Source organism: Natrix helvetica, assembly GCF_964273705.1.
Source record: "Natrix helvetica genome assembly, chromosome: 2".
Lineage (NCBI taxonomy): Eukaryota > Metazoa > Chordata > Lepidosauria > Squamata > Natricidae > Natrix > Natrix helvetica.
The window spans coordinates 228,668,246-228,684,689 of record NC_138552.1 but is presented as its reverse complement, the minus strand read 5'-3'; the positions used below and the strand labels follow the sequence as shown (position 1 = coordinate 228,684,689).

The 16,444-nt window shown below is 34.8% G+C and overlaps 1 protein-coding gene across 2 annotated transcripts in view; it reads right to left on the bottom strand.

The window, feature by feature from the left end:
- Positions 1 to 16,444, bottom strand: part of LTBP1 (latent transforming growth factor beta binding protein 1) — a 231,828-nt gene that overhangs the window by 48,347 nt on the left and 167,037 nt on the right. For both annotated transcript variants that reach the window (XM_081940927.1, XM_081940928.1), the window contains 6 exons: positions 15,642 to 15,737; positions 14,806 to 14,931; positions 13,924 to 14,049; positions 11,941 to 12,063; positions 6,634 to 6,753; positions 1,974 to 2,096 (listed from right to left, as the gene is read on the bottom strand). In XM_081940927.1, coding sequence (XP_081797053.1) covers positions 1,974 to 2,096; positions 6,634 to 6,753; positions 11,941 to 12,063; positions 13,924 to 14,049; positions 14,806 to 14,931; positions 15,642 to 15,737 — 714 coding nt within the window. The remainder of the gene's footprint in view (positions 1 to 1,973; positions 2,097 to 6,633; positions 6,754 to 11,940; positions 12,064 to 13,923; positions 14,050 to 14,805; positions 14,932 to 15,641; positions 15,738 to 16,444) is intronic.

The following is a 16,444-nucleotide window of genomic DNA, read 5'->3' as shown; positions in this document are numbered from 1 at the left end:
GGGTGGGAGTGGCTTGCCAACCAGGTGACTGGGTGGGCATGGCCAACTTGTAAAATGTGGTGAAACTCACTTTACAACGCTCTTGCTTAGCAACCAAAATGTTGGCTCAGAAACTCTGGCATTTGAAGCACGCAAGTCTTAAAGCTGTCAAGTTACAAGATTCTTGCACCACTAGCCCTTTAGAAAAAAAAACCCAGGGGTGTTCAAACTTGACAGCTTTAAGACTTGTGGACTTCAACTCCTAGAATTCCTCTTCCAGTCATGTTGGCTCAGGAACTCTGGCATTGAAGTGTGCAAGTCTTAAATTTGTCAAGTTACAAGACTCTTGCACCCCTAATCCTTTAGAAACAAAAACCCCAGGGGTGTTCAAACTTGACAGCTTTAAGACTTGTGGACTTCAACTCCCAGAATTCCTCCTCCAGTCATGTTGGCTCAGGAACTCTGGCACTGAAGTGTGCAAGTCTTAAAGCTGTCAAGTTACAAGACCCTTGCACCCCTAACCCTTTAAAAAAAAACCAGGGGTGTTCACACTTGACAGCTTTAAGACTTGTGGACTTCAACTCCCAGAATTCCTCCTCTCGCTCTTCATCTTGATGATGTGCGGACAGGCGGGGGGAGGGAGCTGGAACCGGTTCTAAACGACACTGTACATTTGTGGAACCTCTTCTATAGAAGAGGTTAGAACTGGCAGGAACCCACCCCTGATAAGGGGGTAGAATCTATGGAGATAAGCAAAGTAATGTACCGTGGTGTTACTTGGGATTTTTAAAACCGTGAATCTCAAATGGATGAGGTGCTTTGCAATCCCAGCTTTTCCACTTGTGGACTGGATGCCTGCCCTACCTGGCTAGAGAGGGACTTCAAATTAGACCATAACTTTTGGGGGAAGGTAGTGGGGCTGCAGTTGCAGAAGACCTAGGAGGATATGGATTACCTAGACTCATAGCGGTTCACGTTTGAACCTGGGCATGGGACAGAAACTGAATTGGCTGAGATGGACATGGATAGGACTTGGATGCAGAGAATAAGACATTTCTTGCTTCCCTAGATCTTTCATCAGATTTCACTACTGTAGATTACAATATCCTTCTAGATTACTAGAAAGTCATGGGAATTGAAGGCACAATGTTATGATACCTGTAGTTCGACTCTAACCTAAGCAGGCAGGTCCCTACACTGATTTTGGGATGGAAAAATTATGGGCCCTTTGTTATGGGAGGTCTTAGAATTTACTTTTTTCCTCTATTTTGTCTAAAAATTACATGAAACTACCAAAGAATTAGGTTTGGGTTGAGGTACGATTAATATGCATATATTACTCAGCTGTACTTATCCACCCTGGACTTAAGAGAGAGAGTGGAAGTCATAATGTACCATTTGGAGGCTATCCAAATTTGAATGGGGAAAATGAAGCTTCACTTAAATAGGATGGAGTGGCTGCTGAGTGAGGCACTAACTCTAAGTCAGTGCCATTTTTGACTCTTGATGGAGCTGCACTCCCCTAGAAAGGGCAGGGGAAAGTGCAGCCATGAGGGCTTTTGCCTAGCCAGAGCCTTATTTGGAACAAGAAGCAATGATGATGCTCATACTTTGTCATTTCTAGATTATTGTAATTTGCTCTAAATGCAGTTGTCTTTGAAACTACCCAGAAATTCCAGCTAGTCCAGAACATGGAACTGCCATGTTATATCTCTACATGCAGTTCAAGGTTCTGGTCTCTACCTACAGAGCTCGGTGTGGCTCAAAATCTGAATAACTTAGAATTTCCTAATAGTTTCTGTCTATCCTATTCAATAAATTGTGGGTGCCTGCTAAGGGTCCACTCCTACCAGGAGACAGTGGCTATTTTCTGTAGTAGTTCATTTTCTTTATAATATCTTGCCACCAGAAACAAGGATGACCATGCTTAATAAATAGCTTTCTTAAATAATTCACATACGTTTAAATAAATCACATATGTATTAAGTATTTACCTTCACACTGGTCTCTTGCTGGAGAAAGTTGATAACCTTGGCTACAAAGACATCTGAAAGATCCCTCAAGATTTTCACATTGGCCATTTGTGCAAAGACTGCTATACTGACATTCATTTACATCTGTGAATACATAAGATAAATTTTAAACATTGCATTGTTTACTTAACACGATGCAAACATTTTCCATAGAATCTGTCAATAAATTGTCATTGACTTCTTTCAATGCAACCTTTAGTCAAATGTCCTTTTATACTCATCCTTTTGCTTCCCTAGTAGGGATGAATCTATTAAATCCCATTTATCTGACACTTGCTTTTATTCGTTATTTTTAAAGAAATCACAAGAGAATCAAAGAATTAGAAAATATTTGTGTTAGTTCAACTCCTGGCATGTACAAGGATCCAAAACTAGGGCATCATTGATAGATGGGTATCCAGTTCTGCTTCAGTATATGAAGTGAAAGGAATGTATTGTGTCACTGGTAATTAGTTTTATTCTCAGACTTTTTTCATTGTTTTCTTAATATTCAACTGCAATTTGCCTTCCAGTAATTTATATCTGTTATTTAAAGTCTATCCAGGGATAATAGAGAACAGTTCTTGGACTTCTGTGTCACTTTCATATTCTTTCTTTTGAAGAATGCTATTTGCTCCCTTAAATATCTCTTCTCAAGGCTGCAGTTCCTTTAGTCTCTTCTTATAGCTTTCTAATTTCTTTCACCTTTCTAATTCTCCAATTATCCTTGTTCCCTCCTCTGAATCTAAGATATATATGTACTATGATATATACATTTCTCCAAGCAGATGCATCTGTGTTTGCAAATTTCCTTGGTGTACACATATTTTTGTAATTTCCTCTAATATAATACAATTGTATACATTATTTTATCTACATATACTAGATTGTTTCCATAATTGTTTTTTAAGCTGGCAACGAGGATCATAAAATTTGGAGAAATGAATGTTTAAACTTATTCTGAAAAATTCAATCTTGATTTGTTATTATTTAAAATATGAAATTGGATAAATTCATATTCAAATTCAGAGTAAACAAATTTCTCTTCTTAATCCTAACTCTAATTGTAACTTCCAGTCCCTCTGGAAACTTATCAAGTAAAAACTGAGGACAAATTAATTTATACTGGAAAAATGAATTACCATATCCAGTCACTTTAGAGAGGCAAGTCTGTAAACTGTAAAGCTGTGTACTAGAAACGTTGTCTTTAAATATATATCTTCTACATTTAAAAAATAAAGTACAAATACTAAAAAAATGAATGCAAACTCAATTGGTGCAAATTATTTGGAGGGGCATTTCATCCAGCATGAAGAAAAATTGCAGGATTTGGATTTGGCTAGTCTAGAAAAAAGAAGGACTAGGGGGAACATGATAGAAGTATTCCAGTATTTGAGAGGTTGCCACAAAGAGGAGGGGATCAACTTATTTTCCTAAGCACCAGAGGGAGGACAAAAAACAATGGATGGAAACTAATCAAGAAGCAGCCTGGAATTAAGGAGAAACTTCCCAACAGTGAGGACAATTAACCAGTGGAACAACTTGCCTTCAGAAGTTGTGGGTGCTTCATCAGTGGAGGTTTTTAAGCCACATGTGTGAAATGGTATAGGGTCTCCTGCTTGAGCAGTGGGTTGGACTAGAAGACCTTGAAGATCCCTTCCAGCTATTCTGATTCTGATACTTTATGTTCCTCTCCAATTTCTTCTTCAACCAATGGTTAGCTTTGCCTGACTGGTAATTCTGCTTGAAATGTACTCTATGCTCTGATGGCACAGGAAGGGCCTTGACAGGATAATCCTGAATCTTCAAAAGGATGTTACAACACAGACTTTTGAGGGTTCAGGGTTCAGTAGGTGCTCTGGCCATCTGGAAAAGGTTCACACCACACTACTAATGATACTCGTTAAATAAGATTTGTTTTGTAGTGAAGAACCATAGGAAAAGCAGATTTGGTGGGTCCCCTCATCCCACCCCAAATGTCCTTGATATTTGTATTTTATCAAAGCATCTTTTATTTTGCTTTTAGAAGAATGGAAAAGTAAGTTTTTATAATGGACGAAAGTATATCTATAGGTGAAGTTCAGAAAGACTGTTAAAGGATGTCTGCTTAAGATCACAGAAAATGCTGAATAAGCCCCTCAGGGTTTGCCAACAAGTACTAGCACAATGAAAGACTGTACCAAGGAATGCTTGTCTGCTCTGGTTGTCATTTTCAAATGTTCCTTTCTGCTTTGAAAGCAGACATCACAGGATAAGATGCCAAAAGCCAGAGTCAGTGCCAACGTAATAAAATTATCTTTCCCTGCTGCCAGACACTAAAAGCCATGCAGTGGGATTCTAGACAATACCGGAAAATATAATTTCTTTTAGCTGGATTTCTTCCAGAAAACAATTTTTCATATGTTCTAGCTAATTTATTCAAAGATATACATTCTAAAGAAAATAAAGGATAGCTTTTAAAAAAATAAGGCACACATTTTCTTCGACTTATAAAAAAAATAGGAGTAGAGTGTTAAACCTGTGCTGAGATGACTACATTGATAAGTAATAAGCTTCCATGCTCAATTCAAGGTGCTGGTTTAAAATATAAAACTCTACATGGCTTGGCACTCAAGTATTTGCAGGTCTCTCTCTCTCAAGGAGAATCAATCCCATATAAAGTCTAGAGGTAGGAACTAGAAGGAATATCTTGCCCTTTCAAGTACAGGAAGGACCCTCTTCGTGCTTGCATTTCACAAAGCGGTGAAAGTATCAGCACATCTGGGTTGATAATGGGTATGAGATCTTATTTTTCTATTCCATAAACTGCCTTGAGTCATGAAAAATCTAACAATGTTTGAGACAGACAGATAATGCAGTTTATGTAACCAGACTGAAGGAGCTAGGCCAAGCTCTTGAAATATTATTGTTCTTTCACTGTAATATATGAGCCTATGATAGAGGTATGGAAAACTTGAAATGGGTGTGGAAAGGAGTCGAAGGGTAAAATATATTTCCTTGGTAAACAACGAATTACATTCTGGCTTCAGTTTATTATTAATGACGCCAAGGAAAGATGTTTTTAGACACATAGGGCCAATGTCAAAAGCATCAACCATGGGTTTCCTCCTCCACTCCTGGATAAACAGTAGCATGACAAGCAAATAACTTGGTGAAAGTGCACATCAGATGAAACTGAGCAGGATCAAGGAAATTTCGAATGCAAAAATGCCACGACATTTATTTTGTTATGTCTTGATGTCTGGTTATTATGAAAGACGAGAAAGAGAAACAGGCTGTTATTGTTAGCAGAAGGCCAACATTTCCAAAAATTTAGACCCATTCTGAGGTGCAGGCATAATCTGTACAAGAGTGTCCTACATTTACTCCTTTATGCCTACAAATCTACCCATCTGCCGGGCAACTAGCCTTATTCTCCAGACCTTTACTGAAGCCCAAAGTCTGATGTCTGATCTGACATGGAGCAAGACAAGTAGGAGAATTAACTACATAACAGTTCTTGCCTCCTATGATGTGACTCCATGCTGTCAGCTTCACAATGTAGGCTTAAACATTAAATTTTACAAATTATTATAGGCTTATGCACAAGCACATGAATAACATGGTAGTTGTCCTTCAGATACATACATACATCATACATACATATTTGCATACATACATCTTTGTTCACCAATACATTTGGACACCAAAAAACTAGACAGACTTTATTTCAAATTTCCCAACTCCAAACTTTCCACGGAAAACTTGAAATATTTTTAGTAGGCTGCAGTTATTGTGCTTCTGGGGCATTTTGTGATGTTTGACTGCTAAATGTTGTAGAACATAATTTATCTTTTAAAGTTATTTAAAGATTAAACTATAAAAGTTATTATTTGTTCCTATTTTTATATTTCAAGCTTATTATTATTTTAAACTTTTTTGTTTCTTATTATTTTTATATTGTTAAAAGTTTTACTAAAATTAAGGATACAGATTAAATAAATAAGTACAGTTCCTGGTTGCCTCCTATTTTAGCAGAAATGCAAAAGAATGTATTTAGCAGAAATGCAAAAGCTGAATTCACGACTAAAATGGACAGGAAAAGTGATTATGTAGGATCACAGTATGGTTTTAAAAATTTTAACTAAGCAATAAAGTTTTTGCCCACCATTGGCCAATAGCTTCAGAAATAGCACCTCACTAACTTAATAATATAATGAAATTTTAATAATATTTTAATCTGACTCTTTTTAATCTTTTAACTATTTTAACTATTCTTTACTTGTGCCTAATTTCACCTTGTAGGAGTGATCGGCTGCATAAAAATTTAATAAACAAACAAACATATTTAATAAATGAACAAACAAGCCAATAAACAAACAAAGGCAACTAGGAAGTGGAAAATCTAGATGACTTAAAATTGAGCTAGATTTTCATGCCAATTAACTTGCATGAAAATGTAACAAAATATGTTTAAATATAAGCAAACAACAACAACAAAACCTTAGGAAAAACAGTCTATCCAAAATGTAGATACTAGGGAAAAAATGCCTATATCCAGGATAAATATGCACAAAAATATCTTCCATAAACTGAGTTATGTGCACTTTTTATCCTGATTTCAACATGATTTTAGTGGGGGGGAAATCAAGAAAACATATACCATGACACTTTCCGTTCCATGCTCTGAATCCATCTCTACAAGGGACACATTGGTAAGAACCAGGAGCATTAATGCACTCTGCATCTGGACATATATGTGGCACTGAACATTCATCAATGTCTATGAAAACAAAACATCAGTGAAAATGTTAATGGTAATTAAAGAATAAATGAAGATCAAGGCGTTAATAGTATGTAGGAAGGTATTCAAAATTAGCGCTATAGACCAGATTCTTTGTTTTCTTTTTTTTTGAATTTTTTTTATTGTTTTAATTAAACAAAAACATACACAAACACAAAATCATTCTTCATTACATCTTCCAGAAAGCATGTCGATTGGTTACAAATAAATTTCGTGCGTTGCTACCACAATCATTCTTTATATTTCATTCATATTGGATTGTACATTTTAAATCAAAAGTCTTTATATATTTTACCATCAATGTACCATCATTCTCGTTTAATTATAATTGTTTAAACGTGCTTTTATCTACAATATTTTATCTGCTTTTATTTATATTTAAAGACACAACACATACTGGCATTCATTAGCTGTTTCTGTAAACATCAGGCTTATACCCACTTGCTTTCACCAATGCCAACACATATAAAATCATTAAACATTATCCGTTAACATTTCGTTATTGTTATTGTAGTTATCTAACATCTTTATAATAAATCTAAACATAAATTTATTAATAGAATTTATAAGTACCCAGGAGAGATTATATCTTTATAACAAAATCCAAAACAAAAAAGTATTAGTAAAATTGATAAATCTTTTTCCCAGGTCCCAAGTTATAGTTTATATCCAAATTGTTTTTACTAATTAAAGTTATTATTTCATTATTATTATCATAATGGGTTATTTGTTACTGACTAAACATTTTAAAAACAAAGACATTCTATAATCATCTACAAAATCCTACTTATTAATCACGAGCCAGACGTTGCGACGACACAATGTGCGGTCTCGCTAGTCCGACACCACCGTTGATTCTTTTACTGTTGTAACAGTCCATATGGACCTAAGCTGTCCCGGAGAGACAGTGAAAGGGAGACAAATCCTTGCTGGTCACAGGGACATCGCAAAGTCCCTGTTTGACCCAAGGATAGCGCTCCAAAGCGGTGGTAAATAGACAGCCCCCAGGCTGACAAAGTCGGAGACGGCTCCGGAGGAAAGGCAGTTAAAGTGAAAGTGAGTCTATTTGGTGAGATTTTATTTTCTTTGAGAATGATCGCCCAAAGAAACCTTTTTTCCCCCTAGGATAAATTAGTCCTTTAAGCTAAGAATAAAGCGGTGAAATTTATCTCTACTGGACTGCCTTAGAATGTTTTTTTTCCTTTTTTTTCTATGTAACAACGTTTTGTGGATTGAAGTGATTGTAACACTTCCCGTTTCTCCTCTTAAGTGAATGAATTGATTTTTTCTTCTATTCCCTGTTACTTTATTTTTTGGCTGAACTAAAACCTCTTTTTTATTTTAACAATTCTTCCTTCTACTGTTTATTAAATTTTATTAAAGGTACTTAGAGACTTTTGCTTTTTTTTTTTAAGCCTGAAATGAATAAGAGAAAGTTGAATCTGCCACTCAGAAGCCCGAACTTGGCTTTTCTTTTTCTTTTGAAACAATGTATCCTCTGTTCTACTTTCCTTGATTTTACTGAAGTTGGAGGGTTTGTAGCTTGTTTGTGGACTGATAACATTTCAAGGACACTGACTGTCCCTTTGCAGGTGTCTGTGAGAAATATTTTGGATAAGGGAAGGAAAAGAAAAGAAAAAATTAGAAGAAACCTGTGCATAAGTGATTTCAAAATAAAAGTATTTTTATACATCAAAGAGATATTGAAGGTGAGAGTGGCAGTGGAGTTTAGATTTTTTTTCTTTTTTCGGAAATATGTATCTATGTACAGATGAGGAAGCCTTTAGTCTCCAAGATGTTTTGGATGGACTTCAAAATTTACTGGAAGGATCCGAGAGATTTGATAAGAAGTTGGATAAATTATTGTTTTGCGTAGCAAAAGATGAAGGGGGTGGAGCTCCAAAAACTAAAGAAGAGAATGAAGATATAAAAGATAAAGGCAAGACAACAGATGAATCTACTAATGAAGCACCCATGAGTGAAAGTGAAAAGATATTGAAAGTGAATTTGACTATCTGGAGCTCTACCTCTCTTGTCAAGATATGGATTTGAGGATGGAATTAAGAAGAGAAACAGCTTTAGAAAGACGTCTGATAATCAAAGACATGTTAATTTTAATACCAGCTGAAGGGCAACGAGACTATATGAGAGATCTTCTGAGCAAAAAAGTGCAGAGAGAAGTTTTCAAGAACTCTATAAAGAAGCTAATAAGAGAATTGACGCAACAACTGGCTAAAGAGATAAGAGTGTTTTATTACTGGAAAGACACAGGTTGACAATGAATGCTGATAATTAAAAACTTAGTTAATCTTTGGTGATTAAAAAGTAGGACTTTGTAGGTGCTGATATAATGTTTTTGTTTTTAAAATGTTTATTCGTTAACAGATAATCCATTATGATAATAACAGTGAAATAATAATTTTAATTAGTGAAAACAATTTGGATATAAACCGTAAATTGGGACCTGGGAAAAAGATTTATTAATTTTACCAATATTTTTTTGTTTGGATTTTGTTATAAAGATGTAATCTCTTCTGGGTACTTATAAATTCTACTAATAAATTTTTGTTTAGATTTATTATAAAGATGTTAGATAACTACAATAACAATAACGAAATGTTACTGTTTAAAGAGATAAGATTGTTTTGTTACTGGAAACACAGGTTGACAAGGAGGTTGATAATTAAAAACAGTTAATCCTTGGTGATTAATAAGCAGATTCTTAAATACTGTAATAAAAATGCCAGAGTCCACTGACGTTTATATGTAATATTAAGTAGCCTCTGCCTGGCAATTTATGGAAAGTGCAAAACATTTTTGAATCTGAACTGAGTCAAATTCAAAATATACCATTTTGAGTTTCAAATGCTCCATCTTGATCACAAAACTCTTTTTCAAGCTAAGTTCACCATTAAAGTGCCCATTTATCATTTGAATTTTTCCAATTCAAAACAGGGGATTCCCCTTCAAAACAGTTTACATTCAATTTGCTCACTTTTAGCGCTTAAAAACTAGAATTCCATCTCCATTCATCTATACAGCTTTCACAGTGGTCACAGGCAAGGCACTATTTCTTAATTTAATTCCATACAATCAAAAAGAATAAAAGATTCTTCTTTGATTTCCATTGAAAAAGGGCAGTAAATAGGTTAATGGCTGCGTTAATGGCCCCCGATGTATATATTTACATATATTTACTTCTTACTTATAGATTTTAAAGATTTTAATTTCTTGGCAAAAAAAAGACATTAATAGAGATTAATGATTACATCAAATTAAGAAATAAAGATGCTATAAATACATTCCAACTAAGCAAAATTATGTTTACAAATGTCCTATTCTGAAAGCAAGCGAAAGTTTGTCCTTGATGCTTCCTGGGTTTTTTGGGTTTGAAAAAAACCCTGAATCTAAGCCCAGTGGCTTAGCAATAATGCAGAGAATAGACATAATAATATAGTTATTTATCACATGAGTATTAAACTACAGTCTTACCTGTTAAACCCTACTTGCATCTCCCACAACTCATCTCCACTAAGATTTTTGTACAAAGCATAACTTACCTTGCAGATAAAAGACTTATACAATTACATACAATTTGAGAACAGATTAAGAGGGACAATGGGGAATGTCATGAATGAGAAAAACCAATAAGGGACAAGTAGTTACTATCTAGGATTGAGAAGGCAGGTAATTCCAAGCAAAGCTACAGGCAAAAAATAACTTCAGGATTACTTTACATCTGCAACTTACTGCAAGAAAAATGGTCTATCAGCAACTCAGCAAACCCAGTGGTACATTGTGCCTGACTTCCAATGTCAGCCTTCCCAATCAATTAACAAGGAGAGGCTAAACTCTTCATTGATTCATTATTTAATGCATATGTTATGCTTCTCCAATAAAGCTGTAGGTAGTTTAAATCTATTTCTTGGTGTCCAGCTCTCCATTTCTCCTATTACAAGTATAATGGCAACATTTTCACAATTTTCATATCTACACCACATAGGCACAGCACATTTTAAAATCCATTTTAAAAGCTATTTGAACTAGAAATGATAGGTTTAAATGATTAATATATTCTTGATAAAAATGATATGCTGTAGATAAGGACAATGAAAATATGAAATCTTCAAGTAAATTTACATTGGTTTCCTATTCAAAACCAGGAAGCTTCATGCCAAAATCCAATTTCACATGTTTTTTTGGTTAGATGTTTTGTTTCTTTGAAGCTGATTTTTTTCTGCCAGTGTTTTGTTCCAAGTACAAATGGATTTTTTGGTATGTAATTCTTGCTATTACATAACCTAAAGTAATTACCTTCATTGGAAATAGCAACCTTATAAGCAATTTCAGGACATAAGATTAACAAATTAAAAAGATAATGTGTTTCCTAAGGCAAAGCCATTCCATTGTTTATGATTTTATAGAGTTTATATAATAAATGAAATCTATCCCCAAAACACAGATAGCACTGGGGCTACTGATATTGTTGGCTGCCATCCATGCTGATTCTGGAAGATCTGCAATTTGATTTTGTAGGTGTGTCTCATGTTGTCCATTAGGCTCTCAGTCCTTCCAGGATTTTAATAGATTAAAAAAGCACATACAAGAAGACCTTAGAAGATTGGCAGGCTTTCAGAAAGAAAACTGGTTCCAGAATTACTTTGAAAGAATTGGCCCTGGAGGCATTCTTCAAAAGTAAAAATGGCAGATAGTTACCTCCTAATACTTTATTTTGAACTATCTCTAACCACCCAGGAAAAAGGGAAAGGAAAACTGAGGCCATAGGAGCTAAGGAGCATTCCGATATGGACTATACAATCCTTATGGCTTAGCATGTGGAAAGGAGAGGCAAAGGTTGCTTTGTTTGTGCTACTCTCCATAGCATATGGTCTATATTTGTGTTACCAGAAGGGAGGAAAGTGGCGAAGTATGTGCTGCAGAGCAAATTCAGTTCTTTCTTTACTTCCATTGAAATGTTGCAGGCAAGTAGGTAACGAAGGATTATGATGTCATGATACACGTTTAATTATGTTTTTGTCATCTTGGCTAGTTATTGACATTTCTAATGACTTAATTTTCCTTGAACTCCCCCCCCACCCCCGAATTATAACATAGTTAAAGCTAAGTAGTCAGGAAATTTGTTTAGGGGACATTAAAAAAACCCACCTTCACATTGGCCCCTTTTGTTCATCTGGAATCCCCTGTCACAATATTCACATTTATATGAACCAATGGTGTTTACACATAGTCCTTCTCCACAGGTATCAGGCCTGGCACATTCATCAACATCTAAAAACCCAATTTTGTGATAATTTTAATACAAACATTAAGCAACAATACAGTAAGATAGATAGATGGATGGATGGATGGATGGATGATAACCAGGCAGACAGACACAGACACCACTCATAGAATACTAAATCCATGGGTTATTTTAGATCTTAATTTTTTAATTTAGAAGAGCTGGGTCCTTGCAAAAATATCATCATATATTACCTGTAACTCATGGGTCTGTTCTGCAGAATCCCCAATTTGTAAACACCTTTTTTGCTACTTGGGTATCAACAGAAGTTGCCGTGACTGGGGTCTGTGAAAAATGCTCTTTACTTAGTTATAAGTATATAGATATACTGTAAATATATAATGTATATAGATGTCAATAACTCATCAAGAGTTTCAGACAAGAGACTTTTCCAGCTTATCTAGAAATGTCAGGCAATGGACCTGGGACTTTCATATACCAAGAATATGATCTACCATTAAGGTACATCTTTATTCTCTGTCTGTCAACGTCTAAAGTGTTTCCATGACTACTATCAACTTGAGAAGGGGGGGAAATGCCATGCATACTTTTGGCCAGAGTAAAACGTCTCATATTTCTGTAACTGGGATGTGAATGCGCATGTCCAGAACCCTGCCGTAACATCCTGTTGGACAATGTGATTGATGACTTCAGGCAGAGGGGAGGGGACACAGGGTAAAGTTCAGACGCCATTAAGTGGGATTTAGTTTCGGCTCCACAGAAGTCTGTGCCAAGATGTTAGTCCTAATAAACGAATGAGGTTTTTTTTAACTTTGTCTTGAGGCTCGTAAATTAATTAGGTCAGCTCTTGGAAATTTCACAGTCTTTTTTTTTTTTTTAGCAAGCTTCCTATATGAAAGGAAAAATTTACCACCTTTATACAAAATAAAGTTGATCCTGGGTTGTGTTTTTTTTTAAACAGTGTTATTTAAAATGAATTATAAATTTAAAATAATGAAAATAATAAACATTAAATGTTTTGATTTTTGCTAAATGAAATGTTAACTATATTGCTCGTACTTGATCTATCATTATTTCAATATCTCTCATTATCCCTCTTTTGTTAGTGTTAATTTTATACACATAGACAGATAGAGATAATATCAATAGAGAGAGAATAGTGCAGAATGATTGAGTTATACTTGTGAAGGAAAACAATGCTAAAATAAGGTACAAAAATAGTCAAGTCTTGTTACATCAACATATACCATATATTTTAATGCCCTTATTAGGCATCCATTTTTTAGTGCTTGATCAGTGTTCAAAATAACTTTTCCCAGTAAATGTAATTTTGATTTTGGGGATCTGGGAGTATCTCTCTTTCTATATTATCCCTCACCATCCTGGGCAATGTATCCCCAAACCAATAACTAGAGATTGAAAGAATAGGCCCAAATAAATACATTCTCAAGCACCATTTCAGCAAATTGCATAGATATCCGAAATGAACCAATATTTACAGTAAACATTGTTGTTGCTATTTAGAAATTATATTAACTTCAGAGTCTACTGAAGAAAATACTTTGCTTAGAATCCCCATTCTCTCTATTCTTGTGCTTCAGATATTACCATAGTTCTTATACCAACATTTTATTGTCAAGGAAGTACAATTGTCCAAATATATATTTGAAGTCTGTATTGTGAACAATAATTTTTCCTGTGTAACTGTGAACAAATATTAACTACCACTATAGTATGGCATTGTGCAGCATTTTTTAGGAATGCATCTATTCAAACAAATTATTTCCTTCTAACTTGTTTCCAGTCACATCAATATTTCAAATTCATGCTCTTGATCATTAGCCTTAAGGATTAAGAAGCTGCCTCATATAAAGCTCAGTAATTACCAACACAATCTGTTCCTTGTTCATTGGCCATGAACCCAGCCTGGCAAATACACAGGAAGCTTCCTTCTGTATTTTCACAACGCCCAAGGGAGCAGAGATGAGGAGTCTGAGAACATTCATTAATATCTGTAAAAGAAATAAAAATATATGAAGACTCAAAAACACCCCATACGCTTACATTACCATCGCTTCACTCCCCATTATGTACTTAAGCACCTACTCAATATTTTTTTAAAAAAATCTTTAAATGTGTTTACATAATAAGATTTTATATAAAATTTGATTTAAAAATATAATTACCAATTTAAGCTTTGGGGCATTAAGTTTTTTGGAGATGAAATCTACATTTGCTGACCTTTTAGATGGAACATTATATATTTATGAATATGAGGAGCAAGCATTGTATGCACTCAGCTTGTGCAATCTTGTAGAAATCAGGAGGTAAAGATTGCTCTATTTTACTTATATAGATTTAATGTTACATTATACGAGGAATTTAAGTATTGAGTTACATTTTTTGCAAATATCCTAGTAAATCTATCATAAAATGTCTTAGGTTTGTATTAGAATTCCAAAACGATGAAATTATGGAATTCTTGAGTGATTTAAGAAACTTCAATTTTCCTCACTTAAATGTGTAAATCAAATTATAATTTTGTGTCTATAAAGAAAATCAACAAACCAAGCGTGCCATATATAGAAACTCAGGGAAGAATGATGGGAAAATAAATTAAAATTATATTTTAACTTGCATTATGTGCCCGAAAGAGAAGAACCATTCTTATTTGCTATAGTCACAACACAGAAATAAATAGTAGTATTTTTTCCAGAACCTTCTCACATGCATCATGTTAGCAACTGGGATCATGGAATGTAGATTACCAGAGCATTTTGTTTGTTGTTCATTAAGCCTATATCCATCATAGCATAAGCAAGTGTATCCCACGGGCAAGTTAATACAATGTCCTTGTCCACAGATGTCTGGGTTGACTGTACACTCATTGATTTCTAAATGAAGGAAAAAATACTTGCAGTAAACCATTTGAAACATTTCATCGTATCATCAATTTTAAAAGAAGAATTAAAAAAAAAACAGATACTAACTAGGATCAATTCAGATTTTTAAAAAATGATTCCACAGCAAAGTGCAACATAATATAAGCATCTAGGTAAATTCCTGGATAGGTCTTTTTTTCCTTTTCTTGCATTTACACAAAATCAGGGGTGGGCTGCTGGGGGTTCTCAGGGGTTCGGGAGAACCTCTAGCTAAGATTCTGTGCAGTTCGTAGAACCCCCAAATCCCACTGCTGGTTGGTATAATTTATTTACATGTATAGTAGTGGAAAATAGACAGATTGTCTAGAATATGTAAGACCCAAACCACTCAAACACACATATGCTTTTCTCTCTCTCTCTTTCTCTCTCTCTCTTTCTCTTTCTCTCTCTCTCTGTGTCTCTCTCTCTCTTTCTCTTTCTCTCTCTCTCTCTCTCTTTCTCTTTTTCTCTTTCTCTCTCTTTCTTTCTCTTTCTCTGTGATGTGTGTTGGATTGAAGCACAGAAGCAGGCATTTACACAGAGTATTCTGTCCACCTAAAAATGAATCCTGTGAGTTCATTATTTTCTTCTGCTGCTCTGTACTTTCTAGGATGCGATAATAGCGTTCCATTGGTTGTTGTAATATGCACCAATTCATACCACCAATGATTTTTGCATCATACCTGTAACTTGAGTTGGTGCTATCACTTGACTAGCACTTGAAGTGGAGACATCTGGTCCAACTTCTACAGGCAGCGGAGGAGAGGTTTTCTCCACCACTATTGAGTGAAAGAAAAGTATTTCTGTATGAGATAGACATTCCTAAAAATATAGACAGCTTACTGCATTAAGGACCAATGTAAATGTACTAAGATCCCCTTCATTTGTAACAATTTTAACAATGCATGTTAAAAGCACCTACTGAATTTCTTCCAAATCATAAAATTGAAGTGACAAGGAATTATCTAGCTTATACTGCAAGCTGCATTTACCCTCAGAAATATCCAGAGCACATGTAAGATTCCAGATGGTATTGGAGTATAAATATGAACATCCAGGCATAGTTATTAATAGTAAAAAAGTACCTAAAGCTTGTCTTAAAGAAATCTATTCTAAATTTGAACTTTTACTACAGTTTACCCAATACATGGCAATACATTGAATGATGTGCAGCACATATAACTGAAGAAAACATGACAATCAAATTTATTGCTTAAGCATTGCTGGAAAAAGATGTTTGCAGCAGAAATGCTAGGCATCATCACCTAATCATGCTTCTTATTTATTTCGGGATAACAGACAGCCTCCACATTCAAATAGATATGTGTGTGTCTTCCAAGACATTTACCTCTGTAATTCAATACACTTTTAAAATATGCATATGCAGATTATATGCCAATACTCCGACCATGTTCTTGCATATAACATTTTTGGGCATAAACTACACAATCTCCACTGATTCCAATGGGCTAATCAGACCTAAGAC